Source organism: Zosterops lateralis, assembly GCF_965231275.1.
Source record: "Zosterops lateralis genome assembly, chromosome: 1".
NCBI lineage: Eukaryota > Metazoa > Chordata > Aves > Passeriformes > Zosteropidae > Zosterops > Zosterops lateralis.
In genome coordinates, this window is record NC_139762.1 from 83,673,963 (window position 1) to 83,689,193 (window position 15,231).

The 15,231-nt window shown below is 44.5% G+C and overlaps 1 protein-coding gene across 7 annotated transcripts in view; it reads right to left on the minus strand.

The window, feature by feature from the left end:
- The window catches only part of COBL (cordon-bleu WH2 repeat protein), a 187,977-nt gene that overhangs the window by 156,913 nt on the left and 15,833 nt on the right, over positions 1-15,231 (minus strand). The window contains exon 1 of one of the 7 annotated variants that reach the window (XM_083864580.1): positions 1,875-2,021. The exons of 2 other annotated variants lie outside the window; for them this stretch is intronic. In XM_083864580.1, coding sequence (XP_083720706.1) covers positions 1,875-1,918 — 44 coding nt within the window. In that variant the 5' untranslated portion in view covers positions 1,919-2,021. Of the gene's footprint in view, positions 1-1,874; positions 2,022-15,231 lie in introns of those variants that run through there. 4 more of the 7 variants (XM_083864577.1, XM_083864583.1, XM_083864584.1 and 1 more) reach the window with 4 other exon arrangements.

Sequence of the window (15,231 nt, forward strand, 5' to 3'; positions counted from 1 at the left end):
CACTTTGTTATACAATATCACAAGTGCATCTGCACTCTACAATTGGATTCATCTTCAGCCATGTCAGGAGCAATATGACTGAAGTTAATGCAGTTACTGTAACTTCTGTTCATGTAAGTGATATCTGAGTCTAGCTGTGGACAAGTTTGTGCAGATGAAACTTGTTACAAAGGATTCGGGAGTTTTATTCGGAAATGCCCCCAGGCCCCAGTGGTCCTCTCTGAGATGCACCAATGACATGTGTTCCCATTGCAAATTAGATTTTTTTAATGAATCTTTGGATGTCTAGCAATCGAGACAGACTTTTAGTCAGCACTGCATTTGAATTAATATTCAAAGCACACATGTAAATTGGCACCATAGATCTCCTCTTCATCGGGATTTTAGAAAGCAGCTATACTGTTACATCAACTAAATACAGAGAGGGGAGGCACCTTACATCTACCACTCTTCCTGGAAGGTTAGCCTAAAAGGTCATGATCAAACAGGCTCAATTTCAGCTGGAATTAAGCATTTTATTTACAAAAAGAAGAGCAAGCTATGTCATAGTCTGCAAGTCAAAGAAACATGGCACACACTGTTTCATTACCACAGCACCAGCAATGGCATCTTTTCTTCACTCTCTGCTCCCTGGACTATTTTCTGTGTTCACAGCAGGGTTCCGTATTAAACACAAACTAAGGAAATGAAACTGAACAAAACTACTGCAGGCAACTAGTGCATACTTTAGAGCTGTTTCCTAATTTGTTGAAAATAAATTTATGATATAAGCATTAGAACTAAAAATTTAAAAAAGCTGTTGAAGCAATCACAGTCTCTTTCAGCCTGTGCAGACAGTGTGAAGTAGAGCAGTAAATTGCAGCGAGCAGACAGCAGAGCTCTTAAAACTTGCCCAGCTTTTGCTCTGACAAAAGCGATCACTTAGGACCTCATCGTGCTGCTGCTCTCGTTTAATTAACGGACTAATAAATTCCACTGCTGGCATATCTTCTACTTGTCTGTTCTCTTGAAAACCCCCTGACCCTCCCGCGGTTGGCACTGGGGCTGACCGACACTTCCATGGTGCTGCGGGAGCGGTGCCTGTCACCCACGGCGGGAGGCACCGGGAGCAGCCACCGCGGTCTCCCACCAACCTCGGACAATTCTGGCACTTTTAATTCGCGGTTGGGCAGCGCTCTTTCTTCTCTGCCGCGGCCGTGCGGTGGGGCTGAGACCCACGTCTGAATAAACCTTTCAAAGGGTTTTGGCAGCCGCGTCCCGGCGCTCGGGCAGACGGGCGGACGGGCAAAACCTCTGCGGCCGCGGGGGCTGCCCGGACCCTCCACCCCGGCTCCCTCCTCGAGGGCCAGCGTCCCTGCCAGCCCCGGCTCCCTCCCCGGCTGCGTCCCTTCCAGCCCCGGGGCCCGGGTGGGGACCCGCAAGCAGCGGCTGCCCTCAGTCCCACAGGGCCGCCCCGAACCACCCCGTGAGGGGAACAAGCCCCGAACCGAACAGGCTCTCCGGTCTCGCAGCCGGGCCGGGGCGCTCCTCCCGCAGGGCAAAGGCGAAACAGGCACTTTCTCGTGCCTCTGACAGCTCTGCACCCCAGCTCCCCGCCCTGCCGCCTCCTCCGTGCCCGGGCCGTGCTCCGAGCGGGCCGGCTGCGGACACCTGCGCTCCCGGCGCCCCGGAGGGGAGCGGGACGGGCGGGACAGAGGGCCGGCACCGCGGGACAGGGGCAGGCACCGCGGGACAGGGGCAGGCACCGCGGGACAGGGGCAGGCACCGCGGCCCGGCAGCACGGCTGCTGTCGCTGTCGCCGTCCGGAGCCGCTCCCGGCCGCGCAGAGGAGCGGCGGGCGGCCCGGGCCGGTCCCGGTCCCGGCGGGAGCTTACCCGGTGGGGGGTTTGCTGGCCCCGGGCCGCACGAGGGTCTCCATGGCCGGGCCCCCCTCGCCGCTTCCCAGAGGACGGGCCGGTGCAAGACGCGATCCCGGCAGCGGCGAAGGTCGGAGGCGGGGGTGCCGAGAGGGAGGGGAGAGAGGAGAGCACGGGAGTGAGAGCCGCCCTCGCCGCCTCCTTCCCTCGCCCCCACCTCCCCGCTCCCCGCCCCGCTGCCGGGCGGCACTGCCCGGGCCGCCACCGCCCTCGGCTGCCCTCGGTGCGGGGCGGGGATGCGCTGCCGGGGCGGCCCCCGCCCGCCTTACCCGCCCGGCAGGGAACCCGCGCCGGGCCCTGGCACCCGGGCTGGCCGGGCAGACCGCAGCCGGGCACGGCGGGACAGGGGCAGGCGGCGGCGCTCCCGGCGCGGCGGGGCTGGGCTGGGCCAGAGGCTGCCCGGGCACTGCGGGGGCGCTGCGGGCCGGGCTCCCTGTGACTGCCCGGCACAAACGCAAACACGGCGATCGCCCCCGCGGGCACTGCCAGGACGGCCGCCCACGCCACGGCGGGGGAGAGGAGAGGATGGGATAACAGGCTGGGGAGAGGAGGGGATGGAGTAACAGGCGGGGGAGAGGAGGGGATGGGGTAACAGGCGGGGGAGAGGAGCGACAGACAAACTCCCCCGCCAGCGCCAGCTCCCAGCCCCCTCCTCCGTCTCTTTTACCACGAACTTGGCAAACCCGGTGCTTGTCAGGCGACTGTGCCCGAGACTGAGCTCCGCGGGGAGCGGAGCCTTTTCCTCAGCCTCACACCCTGCCCAGCCCTGGCTCTGCCACCTACAACCTGTTTCTCGTCACCTCTGTCCATACAAACAAGTCTCCTTCTCTCGGAGGCGGCACAAACAAGTTTTAAGATTAGCAGTGGCTGTGGTCAGTGAGAGGGGCTGGAGGGCCAGGGAATGGCAAGGCAGGCTTCTCCCCGGGTTTTCCTGCTGCGGAAACGAGCTCAGCGCGGAGGGCAGCCCCACTCCCCGGCGGTGCGGGGCGCACAACGGCACAGCCTTCGTGGAAACGTGGGGATCACGTTAAAATCTGTGTGTGTTGTTTCAGGAATATCCCCCCTCGCGCCTTTTTTTTTTTCCCAGAATATCGATTGCTACACCTGTGTGCGAAAGCGGAACCGGGCTGGAGGCCGGGGAGTCTGGCTGTCACTGTTACTGTGTGTGTCCTCTGCCCGGCGCACCTGGCTGAGGCACGCTGGGCAGACTGGCTTCTCCTGGTATTTCAGGAGTTTCTCTGCTCCTCTCCATTTGTGCCACCTTGCTCTACCGCCCACGGTGGGAGGGTGGCAGAGACAAAAGACCAGGAGATGGGAGCAAGCAGGCTGAGTGAAATTACAGTGAGAAACTCGAATGAGGAACTAAGCTGCTGCCTTACTTGGCTTTTCACCTGGCCGCCTTGGTGGTAGTCACTTTTCTGGCTCCAAAAGCGAGCTGCTTCCTCAGCAAGCAAGACTTGGCAAATAGGGATCAGAAGCTGCATGTGGCTGATGGCATTGCCATACGCAAGAAAACCCCATCCCAGGCAGATTGAAATTACTTTGAAACTTCAGATATTGGATTAATTTTCAAGTAACAGAGGAGTGACAGACATGTTCATCTCTTCTGTACTACATGAGTGGAAGATCACTGTAAATGCCCACTTTTGTCTACCAAGGCTTTTGCATTATAATCAAAATACCACTTTCTATATATTTATCCCAGTGTATAACAGAACACTTCTTGTGCTATAGTCATCCTTTATCTTCTCTCACTTTTACAACCTGAACCTTTAATTCCCATTTCCTCAGCAGAGATTTAAGAGTGCTGGCTTCCTTTCCCTTCTCTCCAACCCCACATGTGCAGATGGCCTATGGGAGGCAGCTGCCTGTCCTACTTGTATGCAGAGAAACAAAAACACGAATTTGCAGAAGCAAAACATTGATCTCTAATTTCCCTGTTACCATGGGTAGAATTTGACTGAGTCACCACAGTTCAGTAATTACCCCGGTCATCTGAGCCACATGCCGCGGTAATGAGCCCCATGCATGATCTTAATTTGCGCCTTTATGAAAATAAATAGGCTGGGCTACATACTTTATTTTGCAAGTGGATTGGTTCAGTCACTGCATGCTGTCAGTTTCTGTAGCTCCAGGAATGAATGGTCATCTATTAAATCACGGGAACTTGATTTCACAGCTCTGTTCATCATCTGCTCAGTCATTTTAGATCTCCTAAATCTTAATGAACTCTTCCTGATTCTAGAACAGCTGCTAAAGATGCACAGGCACAAAAACCTCTGCAGAAACACCCAAATGTTTCCCCAGCTGCATCATTAGCAAACTACACCAAAAGAACTTCCCTTACCTCACCTGTAACTCCTAACCTTATATTCCGGAGCAGGGGTGTAAAGTACAAAACAACAAACTATTATTTGCTTATTATGTTCCCTTTTTTTTGTACAGCATATCAAAAGAGTGAAAGCCTATTAATTACCAAACTCATGATCTTACATCTCCAGAGCACTAGTGGGGCAAAGTGCCCATGTCCCCCATTCTTTAGTCGTGTATGTCTGATCACATTTAATCTGAGTTGAATGTGAGGAGTACACACATGTGTTGTGTGATGCAACATGGGAATCTGTTTTTCTCTAGGCTGCTTGGCACTGCATGCCCCTCTTAAAAAGGGCAAGGGCGCTATTTCTAGTGTGCATTGTAATCCCCACAATCGGGTGCTATGCTCTTTTGTTTAGGCAAAGGGCATTAGTTTGGAGAGGGGCTATATAAGTATTTGCTAATGTCATAAAATTGTGAGATTGGCATGTTCAGTGCTCCCATTTTGTTTAACCCTTTCCTGTTTGTAGAGCTTCATCTCTGTTTTCAATATATTTCCTAAGCCAATCAGTTCACTTGGATGACAAAATCCTCGCTGTAAATTAGTTTAGGCCTTTACTAATAAAAAAATAAAAATCAATTATTCATCAGTGCAATTTCACATTTATTCCTTTGTACAGTTTTCAAAATCTTATTCCTATTTTTTTTTTCATCTTCACTGCTAGTGGTGTTATTCAATCAATTCTTTAAGAGTGCATTTTTCTTCTGCTAAAACTGGCCTGCAATATTTCAGGAATTTGAGTTTGTAGTATAAACGTAACTGAACATGTAAGGAATCTAGTAAGACAAGTCTAATACCAATGAATTTGTTTATATAGCAAAAAGAGCTTAAAATTAGCTCAGCATTAGCTAAGATGCATCAGTTAACCAAGCCTTTTTTCTAGTCCAACACATAATCCTTTTTTATGATTTAGCTGTTTGAGGACCGTCCTAGAATCAGAAACCAGGTCTGAGCCTAAAAACCAAAGTAAAAATAACAACCCCAAATTTATAGCAGGAAGAAATGGTGAATAGAAGTTAGTTATTGTGGTTTGGTTCAGTTAATAACAAACTTTTTTAACCACAAAAGTCTTTTTCCCATTTTAAGTAATCTAGAAGTTGCAATTTAAGCATTAGTCCCTGTAAGAGAGTTTCCTTACTGTACAATTGTAAAATTCCTGACTATGTAATTATAGCAATTGCAGTTGTGTAGCCTCAAGCTCACAAAACTCTTCTATTTTGCTGTCCATAGTAAAAAGGAAAAAAGAGACAGGAAGTTAGATTTTTAGGGCTTGCTGGGCCGTTTCCTTAAGTCCCAGAGCACCCATTCTTCAGAAATTTGTTTTGAAAGTTGGCCCTATATGTCCTATTGTTTTTGTTAGGAACCTGAAATAGCTGAGAGCAAATGATATACATTTTAGAGAAATCAGTCAAAATAACAAATAAAAACATTTACTAGTTTTGAACAAGTCTCCTGTCATCGTTGGTTCCTAACAGCCCAAAACATTATCAAGCACCACTGAAGAAGCTGAATTTGCTTCAGAATGGCACTGTGGCTTGATTGGGGCCCTCAAGGGGGAAAAAGGAACAAAGGATGCTTGGATCTGCCCTTAGTCGCATAGCAAATTGCCAACAAGTTTCTGCTTCATCTTTTGGTCTTCTGATTTGTCTTGTCTGGTGCTGAGAAGCCTCCTTTGAGACTCAGTGCCAAACTGCCCTTGGACGGCATCTGCAGGAGAGCAAAGACAGTCGTCTCATGGACACCCTGGGAGATTTGGAAAAGCAATTTTGGTCTTTTTCCTTTTTTAGAAACTTATGTGTAAAACGTTTGTGATGTCAATTGAGGATCATAAAGAAAAAATGAAAAAAAATACTAATCATATGAAAACGTGACAAGCCATCTGAAAGAGCACATGGATATAGATAGAGGTTTTTGCAGATTTTCCTGAGATAGTTCATGCTATTTCTGAATTATTGGGTAATTGTCTTCTGTGTATGTAGAAATACTGAAGTTTTTCCTTTGTTTTCCTATCTCTCAACTCACTCTGTTTTGAAAGCCAGATCTCTTCAGAGATTTTTTTTCCATTTATCTCTGAAAACTTACTGTAGTCAATGAAGAGTTTAGTGGGTTTTTGACATTAAGACCTAGAAAAAAATATCATGACTGTGGTGAAGAAAACTAGAGGCTCTTGCCCACCCCCTGCATGGAAAAGGCTGCTGAAGAAACCCCTGCTTGACCCTTCACTCTTGCCTTAAAGTTGTGGTGTGATCTGGAAAATGGTGGAGAGAGGGATGGAGCAGCACTGGAGACGAGAAGATGCGTGGTGCAGTCCTGGCCCAGCACCGACAATCAGGAGCTGCAGGGCAGATCGAGCACCATCATGCCATGTAAAAATACTCTGGAAAGGGAGAGTCCTTTTGCCTAAGAGTGTTTCTTGCAACACATATGCAAGGGGTGGGCAAGAGCCACATATGCACCTTCATGCATATGAACATATCATGATATACATTAAAAGAGTACATTAATATACATGATGTACATTTAAAGAGACGGGGAAATGGTTTAGACCCACGATGTGAATAGAACAAGAGGAATTTCTGTGAACAGTGCAGCCATCAGGACATTAAAACTGGGTTATTTTAAAAGCAGACACCCACATAGAAAAGCATTTAAAAAGCAGACAACCACATAACCCAGACTGAAGCTGATCTCTATAATACACTGACACAGTCTTGAGTGTAAGAACCATACGATTTTGGGGATCAGGTATTGTTTTCATGCTTATTTTTCCATGTATTCTTCCCCCCCCCCCCAACATTTGTTTACCCTACCATTTTGTTCTGTGTGTTTTGGGCAAGTAGCCTTCAATTTCCTCTCTTTTCTACTATTCCTCTTATGTGAACTTTTTTTTCAAGATTTGAAACATGAGGCCTAGTTACAATTGAACTGATATTAATGAAAGTATATTTACTGGGACAGATCCAGTGGGCCAAAGCTCATGTTCTTGGGCCCAGCTGTGGTGAGAACCTTCCTAGGCAACACAATAATATAAGAGGCTTCCTAAAATTAATAGTTGCATGACTGATACCCGTCCGAACAGTGAGAACATACTTCTCTGAACAGTGTCAGAGAAGGCAATAGTACCATCCAGAGAAAATTCAAAATCAATTTTCAAGACCATGTCATATTATATGACTGAAAAAAGCTTTGGGAAATCTTGGCTACCTAACAAATTTGATTCAAAACACTAGCTAGTTTATGTAAAATTATCTTCATTGTACTGAGCTGGGTAATCCTGCTTGGCCTGCTGGTCAGAGTGACCCAGCTACAGCCATTCTTCTCTGGGAGGTGTTTGCTCTTTGTTTGCCATGCCAAAGAGAATCTGAAGTTGTGAAAGCTGCATTTCAGAGATGCGACTCACTGCCCCACAGACACTGGTGCCATTAAAATTCACTTCATCCTCACCTCTTCCTCTAAAGCAAGTAATCTGTAATTCTTAGAATTACCCTCTCTTTCAGAATTTTTGTAAACAGAAATAAAGGTCTTGGGCCACCCAGCCCAGCAGAACTATCAGAAAAGGAAACTTTATGAGCCTCTTGTGTAAATGACTTTGGACAGATCCAAAACAGTTAATTTAGAAGTGTGAAGTTGTAGCACATCACTTGGCTGATGCTTTTCCATTTAGTGGGGTACAGACAGGACAAGCTTTTGTGGAGCTGGGCATGATTGAGAAGAAGGGATGCTCTGTGCATGGTCTAGTGCCACAATAAAACAGAAAACTCCTCTCTGTGAGGTGTGGATGTGGCACATTCCCAGTGTTTCCCCCGCAGCACACTGCATACACAACATCACGTGTTCACTGCTGCAAGCAGCCTGCACCCCACCCATGCATCACACCCAGCTCTCCAGTCAGCAGCATGGCTGGAACTGGGAGTGATGGCAGTGAGGAGCACCTGCTGCCTTTGAAACCCTGACTGTCAGGTGGGGCTTTAGCTACTAACTCCTGGAGTCATTCTTGGAGTAAGTTAGTCCCAAATGCCCTTAGAAAACAATTCTCATGAGCCATGTCTGTAGTGCATACTCAGTACCAGGGTTTCTATTTCAAGAAGGCCATTTCTATTTTGATATTGAAAAATATAGTCATGCTATAATCATGAAGAAGAATTATATAAACTCACAGTCGTCTATGTAAATATTTAACACTGTATGGGAGAAGTTTTATTAACATTGCCCACAACTATCTTTTAGCTCACAGACTGGGTAAAACTTGTACTACATTTAAATATGTTTTTTGCAGGACAGTAATTCACTGACATTTAGAACTTTTCCATGATTAGGAGGTAGTAGTATGTCCAGGTTTCATTTTCAAGATTCAGAATGGATAAATTACAACGTAGATTTATAGAATTTCATAGTTATATACATAATTCTCATTTAATACCTGCATCCTCTTGATGCACATTTCAGTTAACCGTGATTGATAGCAAAATAAATGAAAACAGGTTTTGGTTCTGTGTTCAAGTCAAAACTAATACACTACAGGTAAAGACAAATGCATACACCATTATGCAAAGGTACAAAAGTAGCAGTTTTGGTGCTGCTGCTATTTGAATTGAGTTACCTAATTTTTGGTTGCCTTAGTTCAATAATTCAAAGTACATAAAGATTTGAAAAGAAAGCTCACCAATATTATATCACTATGTTCCTTAATTCTTTAGAAAAAAAGACCTTTTACATATCATATAATCCCCATGATTTTCCATAAGTTGAACAGAACTTGAATAGCTGCATCCTGTTCAATGACTACATGCACTCCCAAAGCACTACCTTTTACTCATTTCTACCCCTAATATAGACCTCATGAACCTGCTGAGATCACTAAATTGTGTTAATATCAGATTCATAGCCCTGAAAGAATGAGCTTTAACAGATGCTATTGTCAGGAGAGCATCTGAAGGAGGGCAGATGAATTCTGACATACATAAAGCCTTATTCAGATGTAGGTTACAAGTGCAAAGGGGTAAATGAAAAAATAACTTACCTCCTTACCTTGAGGAATTCTCTGTGAGCTTATTTATATTGACACCATGCACAATGAATTTTTTCTAGTCACCATCATGTCATGATATGATCAGTTTTGTGAAGGGTGACTTTGCCACCACCTCACCCTCTGAGGCCAGCAAAGGCTTCTTAACTCTGCCATTGTAGACTTCATAAAGTTTACACCTTGATACCAATAAGTGACAAAACAATAATATTTTCCTTTTGCTAACATACCTTGAGACGAATCCTGCTGCTTACGTCTTTTTCCAGAAGATTTGGTTTAGCTAGCCTAGCTAAAGAAGAGGAAGGGCTGTCTTTCAAAGACGTCTGGTGGTACAAATCCAGAAGATCTTGATCTGAGATGAAGTACCCAGTTGTTTCACCACAGTGTCACTGAACTGATGTTGTCACACAGCAACAAGACAGGGTAAAACTTCTCTTTGTATGAAGGGTTGCAGTCACCTTCCTCACCCTGCTCCTGTGAGCAATACAGAATTAGAAACCAGAAAAACTGTCCTTGAATTATCAAGGAAGGGATTGGAGAGTCAGAAATGGGTGGAGGAAGTATGGATTGTCTGGCAACATGACTGTAATGATCCGAAGATGACTGGTATTGAGAGGTTTTCTACTGATTCCAACTGCATTTACCAAATCTTTCATATAATTTGCAAACACAGGCAGTAATGACTGTCTGTTCTACAGAACTTTTCTTCTCTCATTTGTTTCTCTCTTTTTTTTGAATGTGATGTTAATCAAGTCATAATTCTACCCCTGGCCAGTGGTACTGGTGCTATGTGAATATTCACAAGTGTCTTCTGTTTATTGTCCCCTAAAAGATAACATGAAGGTAAAAAGTCTGCCACATTCTTTAAACACCCTTTAAACACCTGTATCTGACATGGTGAGGTTGATGAACCTTTGGAACCTTTTTATTTCTCTGTCTTCTCCTGGCTTGCCAGCTCTCCTTAGGCTGCAACTTCAGTCTAGGGGTGTGGTATAAAGTATTGCATAATTAAAATGAAACCACACTCCATTTTTTCAGGTGAGTCATCTGCAGGTATCCAGAAAATGTACAGCATGACAATTACCTCAGGTTCAAGGCATTAAGAATACAAAAGTTGCTCATTAGATGTCCTTAGGAAAAATAAATATGTAGCACCTCTAACTTAAAAATAGAGAGAATACTTTTGTGCAGTTCACAGTTGCAAATTAGGAAAATTTCAAGACTTCCTGTGAATTTGCTACTCAGGGTGGTGCACTACTGTGTGGCTTCAGGGACCGCCCAGAAAGCAAACTGTGGTGACAAGATCTGTGCTTGGTTCCTCCTCTGTCCCCATGGCAAGAGCTCTGCTGGCAGCAGCTGGTGTCTGGATCAGCACTTGCTTGCTGCCCAGCCTGTTGGCACAGTTTACCTTTCCAGCAGAGTGGGTGGCAAGCCAGAGCCCCACCTTTTCTCCACCTTCTCCAGCTCTCAGCAGAGGAGGATGAAAAGGGAGGAAAACAACAATCCCACAGAGACTCGTCTTTTCTTTATCACAGAAAGGCCTTAGTGGCCATGAAGAGTCTAGGAAATGGACTACAAACTCTTCAGTACATAGGCACATGTCCATAGAGATTTGAAGGAATAGATTGGTTTTATAGTTGTTCATAATCTGATGCAATATTAAAGGAACCCACAGATTTACATGCAATTTTTTCTTTTACTAGGAGGTGACAAATGAAGGTTTAAATGCATTAGACTCTTGAAATGCATTAGACTAACACCTGCAGTAACTATGGAGGTGCTTTCACAGCACTGGCCTGTGTTTTAAGTCTCACAAAAGCCATGTTAACTTTCTTTATCAGTACTGAACTAAAATGCATGTGGAAATCTTTACAAACTTTCATTAATGATGTATTTTGAAACCCTGTAACCTATAGCTTACATGGGAAAGTTTAAAGTCAGAGAGTGACAATTTAATTGTTCATGTACACTTTGTATTTGATGTGCCAAATCACGCCAGTGGTTCACAGAATCCCAGAATATGCTGAATTGGAAGGCACCCACAAGGACCATCAAGTCAAACTCCTGGCTCTGCACTGAATATGCAGAATTCCATCATGTGTCTGAGAGCATTGTCCAAACACTTCTTGAACTTGAAGGAAGTTTCTGCTTGAGTCAGACCATGTGTGCACACAAGAGTAACCAGCTGGGAGTCTCGCAGCAACCTCTGCAGCCTAAGTCATTGCTTACATGAAGGTTTCTTAGGGTGCTCGGTGTGAGCAGCCCCTGCTTATTCCTGCCCTTGCATGTACAGAAGATACCCCTGTGTTCTACTCCAGTGTGGGAACAGGACTGGCTCCCACCTGCAGACACCTGAGCACACCACAGACAGAAGCTCCCATGCTGTCCCCCACACAGCCTCAGCTCATGGCTACTGAAACCATCTCTGTCAGGTTGCTCAGTCTCAGCTGAACTATTACCAAGCTCACAGCACATTTTAAACAACTGGTACAGCACCCCTGCACAGTCACCCCTGTGCTGATATGACCTTCCCCTTCATGGAGATTTCCATGTCATAACATAGGTGGCATTTTTAACCCTTTGGAAAAGTGTGGTGTGGACAAGAGTGAAACTGAAAATCAATAGTACTTTGCTACCATGTTTTCAATTTTAAGGTGATTCCCTATAAAATTACAAAATATGGTTCATTTTTACATTACAATTGGATTTCCAAACTGTTGTCTGATACAGATCTTGACAATTACATTTGTTACCCTACTGGTTTATGAATTCCTCAGTGTTTCCTGATGGATGAGCATTAAGAATGGCTAAACCTGGAATTTTCAGATGGATGTAACATAGACTGTAAAATACATAAATTTATCCATACATATATGATTGTATGATTCTAGAGTTTTGTTTCCTTTCTGGTAGGCTTTTATGTTTTGGTGTTTTATTTCTGCATACTGACTTACTTGGAAGCTCCAAATGCCTGTGGCTTCTTCTGAGACCCTACCTGAAGAGTGGCATCCAACTCCAGGGCCCTCACTACAAGAAAGCCATGGAACTGTTGGGGTAGGTCCAGGGGAGAGCCACAAAATATAATCAGAGGGCCGCATCACCTCCCTTATGAAGAAAGGCTGAGAAAATTTGTGTTGTTCAGCCTGGAGAAGTAAAAGTTCCTGCAATATTTCCATACTTAAAAGGGGCATATAAGAAAGATGTGGATAGATGTTTTACCAGGGCCATGTAGTGGTAAAAGAAAGGGGCAACAGTTTTAACTACAAGTGAGTAGATGTAGATTGAACATAAATGAAAAAGTTCTTTGCAATGAGAGTGGTGAGAGACTGGAACAGGTTATCCAGAGAAATAGTGGATGCCTCATCTTTGGGAATGTTCAAAGTGAGATTGGATGAGAGGAAGAGTAATTTGGTTTAGTTAAAGACGTCCTTGCCAGTGCTGTGGGGGTTGAGCTATAGATGATGTTTGAAGACCCTTCCCAACCCAAACTGCTCTTCAATGCTTGAGTGCCCAAGTGAGGATTTGGGTATCTGTGTTAGTGGACTCAAGTGGGAATATAAGATTCATCACTGGCAAGCTAAGGATATTTGAGGTCAACTTATAATGAAACTCCAGGATTCAGAAGCCTAAATGGAGTTTTTTGAAGTGAAGCAGAATCCAGCAGCTAAACCAACAAAACAGATAGGAACTCATTCCTAGTTTAATTTTTACTGTAGAAGCTCAAAATTAAATCAATGGTTCCACAGTGGTCCAACAGTATGATCAGAAAGCATGCTGTGGAAAGCTTGGGGAAGGAAATTTTAATGAACATGATTTCTCAACAGTCTTGTGACAATCTGTTACAAGAAAATGACCAATGAAATTCTTAATAACATTTCAATTATTGGATTAAAAATTGGAAAAGACTAATGATTAAGAAAGAGTAGAGAGCAATCAGCAAGAAAACAAACCCAAAACAAACCAACAAAAATTCCCTGAGGTCTTATTGCAAAATTAGACTTTTAAATGTTTGTATCCAGCACCTCTCCACTGGGAGGCCCCTGTCACTGCTCCCTGGGGACTTGAGGCTGATAATCCCAATATGCATCTGTGGGAGGAGGGGTCAACTCCTTTCCTAAAGTAGTGAAATAGGGTGCTAATACCTCCTGAAAAAGAGAACAGGATGGCTTTATTTTAATAATGATATCTGCTTTTATAATCCTTCTATGCTCTAAGCAAAGCCAAACAGCTTTTACTTTTTTCTTAAAATGAGAGCGAAATGTGTGGGCATGAAGGGGATGCTCCTAGGAGGTGGATGATGAAAGACCCTGCTAACATCATCATAAAAGCAAAGCTGCAGCAGGAAGCTGAAAGGGCACCCTGGATAGATTTGTTATCAGAGCTTCCAGTTTTGATGAGAGAGAGGTACAAAAATAAGACAAAGGATTTTGAGTTTCTGAGCTCATGGCTGCTCTGAAGAGCTGAAGAGGTCAGGTTGAACCCACCATCAGTGGGACAATGATTTCAGCCACTTGTGAAGGACTTGTATTTTTGTCTCTTGTATTTCCAGGTATTCTATGTAAAAAAAAAAAAAAAAAAAAAAAAAAAAAAAAAAAAAAAGGACACTTAGGCAGCAGAACAATCTTTAATTCAGTCCCTTTGAGTCCTGAACCTGATGGCTTACCCCAGATTTTAAGAACAACCTTCCTCCTAGACAGCTCTGGACTCCACCAGAGGAGATTCTTTTTCTCTTGAGAGAGGTGAGAAGGAAAACAGACATGCCCTAAACAGGTTTTTTGTAGATTGTGTTACTATGCTTGAGAGACATTGCTGAGAAATGGAGTTTAAAAACTGGGAAAAGGTTTGCAGCTATAACAGTGATATTTATAGTCTTCAAATTTACTTGAAGCTTTGTGAAATGTATACTGGCAAATGGCTGTCCCAGCCTAAGACAACAACTTATATTCTGCTTTGAGTGGAAGGTTAGTAGTCATGCTTATATAGCTTGAGCAGGGTGTTCACAAGATCTTGTGCTGCAGACTGTATATGAGGAGGGAGGAAAAAAACATTTCCTTGCCTCCTTGAAGATCTGTGTCCAGCTCCTCATTTGGTTCAGTTCAGCCAGCTAGCTGTAGTTGGTTGTGAGCATTAAGGCACTGGAAGTCCAGCAGCCATAGGAGACATACAGGTGGCTGTGCCAGGTTGGGAGCAGCTGGCTAAGAGTAAAGGGCTTTTGACAGAGCTGCTAAGGCCTATGAATGGAGATGGAGCAGCCAGAGGGACAACCATCAGGGAGCCAAGCAGGTACCAGAGCATTGCTTCATATGGCAGTTTATCACCCAACAAATCTTAGTTTTCACTTACTTTCACTTAGATGATGGGAAAAATTCTATCCAGGAAATTTCTTCCTTAGAGAAAGTAGACTATGAACTGTTATAGTTAAAGAATAACTGTACCAGTCAGTTACTATCACTGTTTATCTACCTGGTCAGATTTTTGTTCTCTCTTACCAAAAAAATCCCAACAAAATCTTTTTTAGCTGTTTGATTCATGTTGGCCTCTTACTTAAGCCTCTGCTTTTGAAATACTAGAGCTCAGTACAATTTTTCCAGTTTTCCAGGTGTGGCCTCAAGTCACAACATTTGGAGGAACTCCCTTCAATTTGAACCCAGACCTTGTTTCTGCCAGTCATATCCTGGCAGGAGGGTAACTTTGGAACAACAGCAGCAGTGTTTCAATGAAATGACTAAACTTTTCTTTTTCCCGAGGATCCCTGCTACCACTGGTATGTAGGATGGAGGATGTGAAGTCTGAGGATATACTAAAGCAGTGTAGTCTATCTCATTAGTTTGAAAATGAAGAGAACAAAGAGATTCTAGCAAGAAAAAAGGACAGTGTATTAAAATAACTAAATACCACCCCAGACTCAACAGACT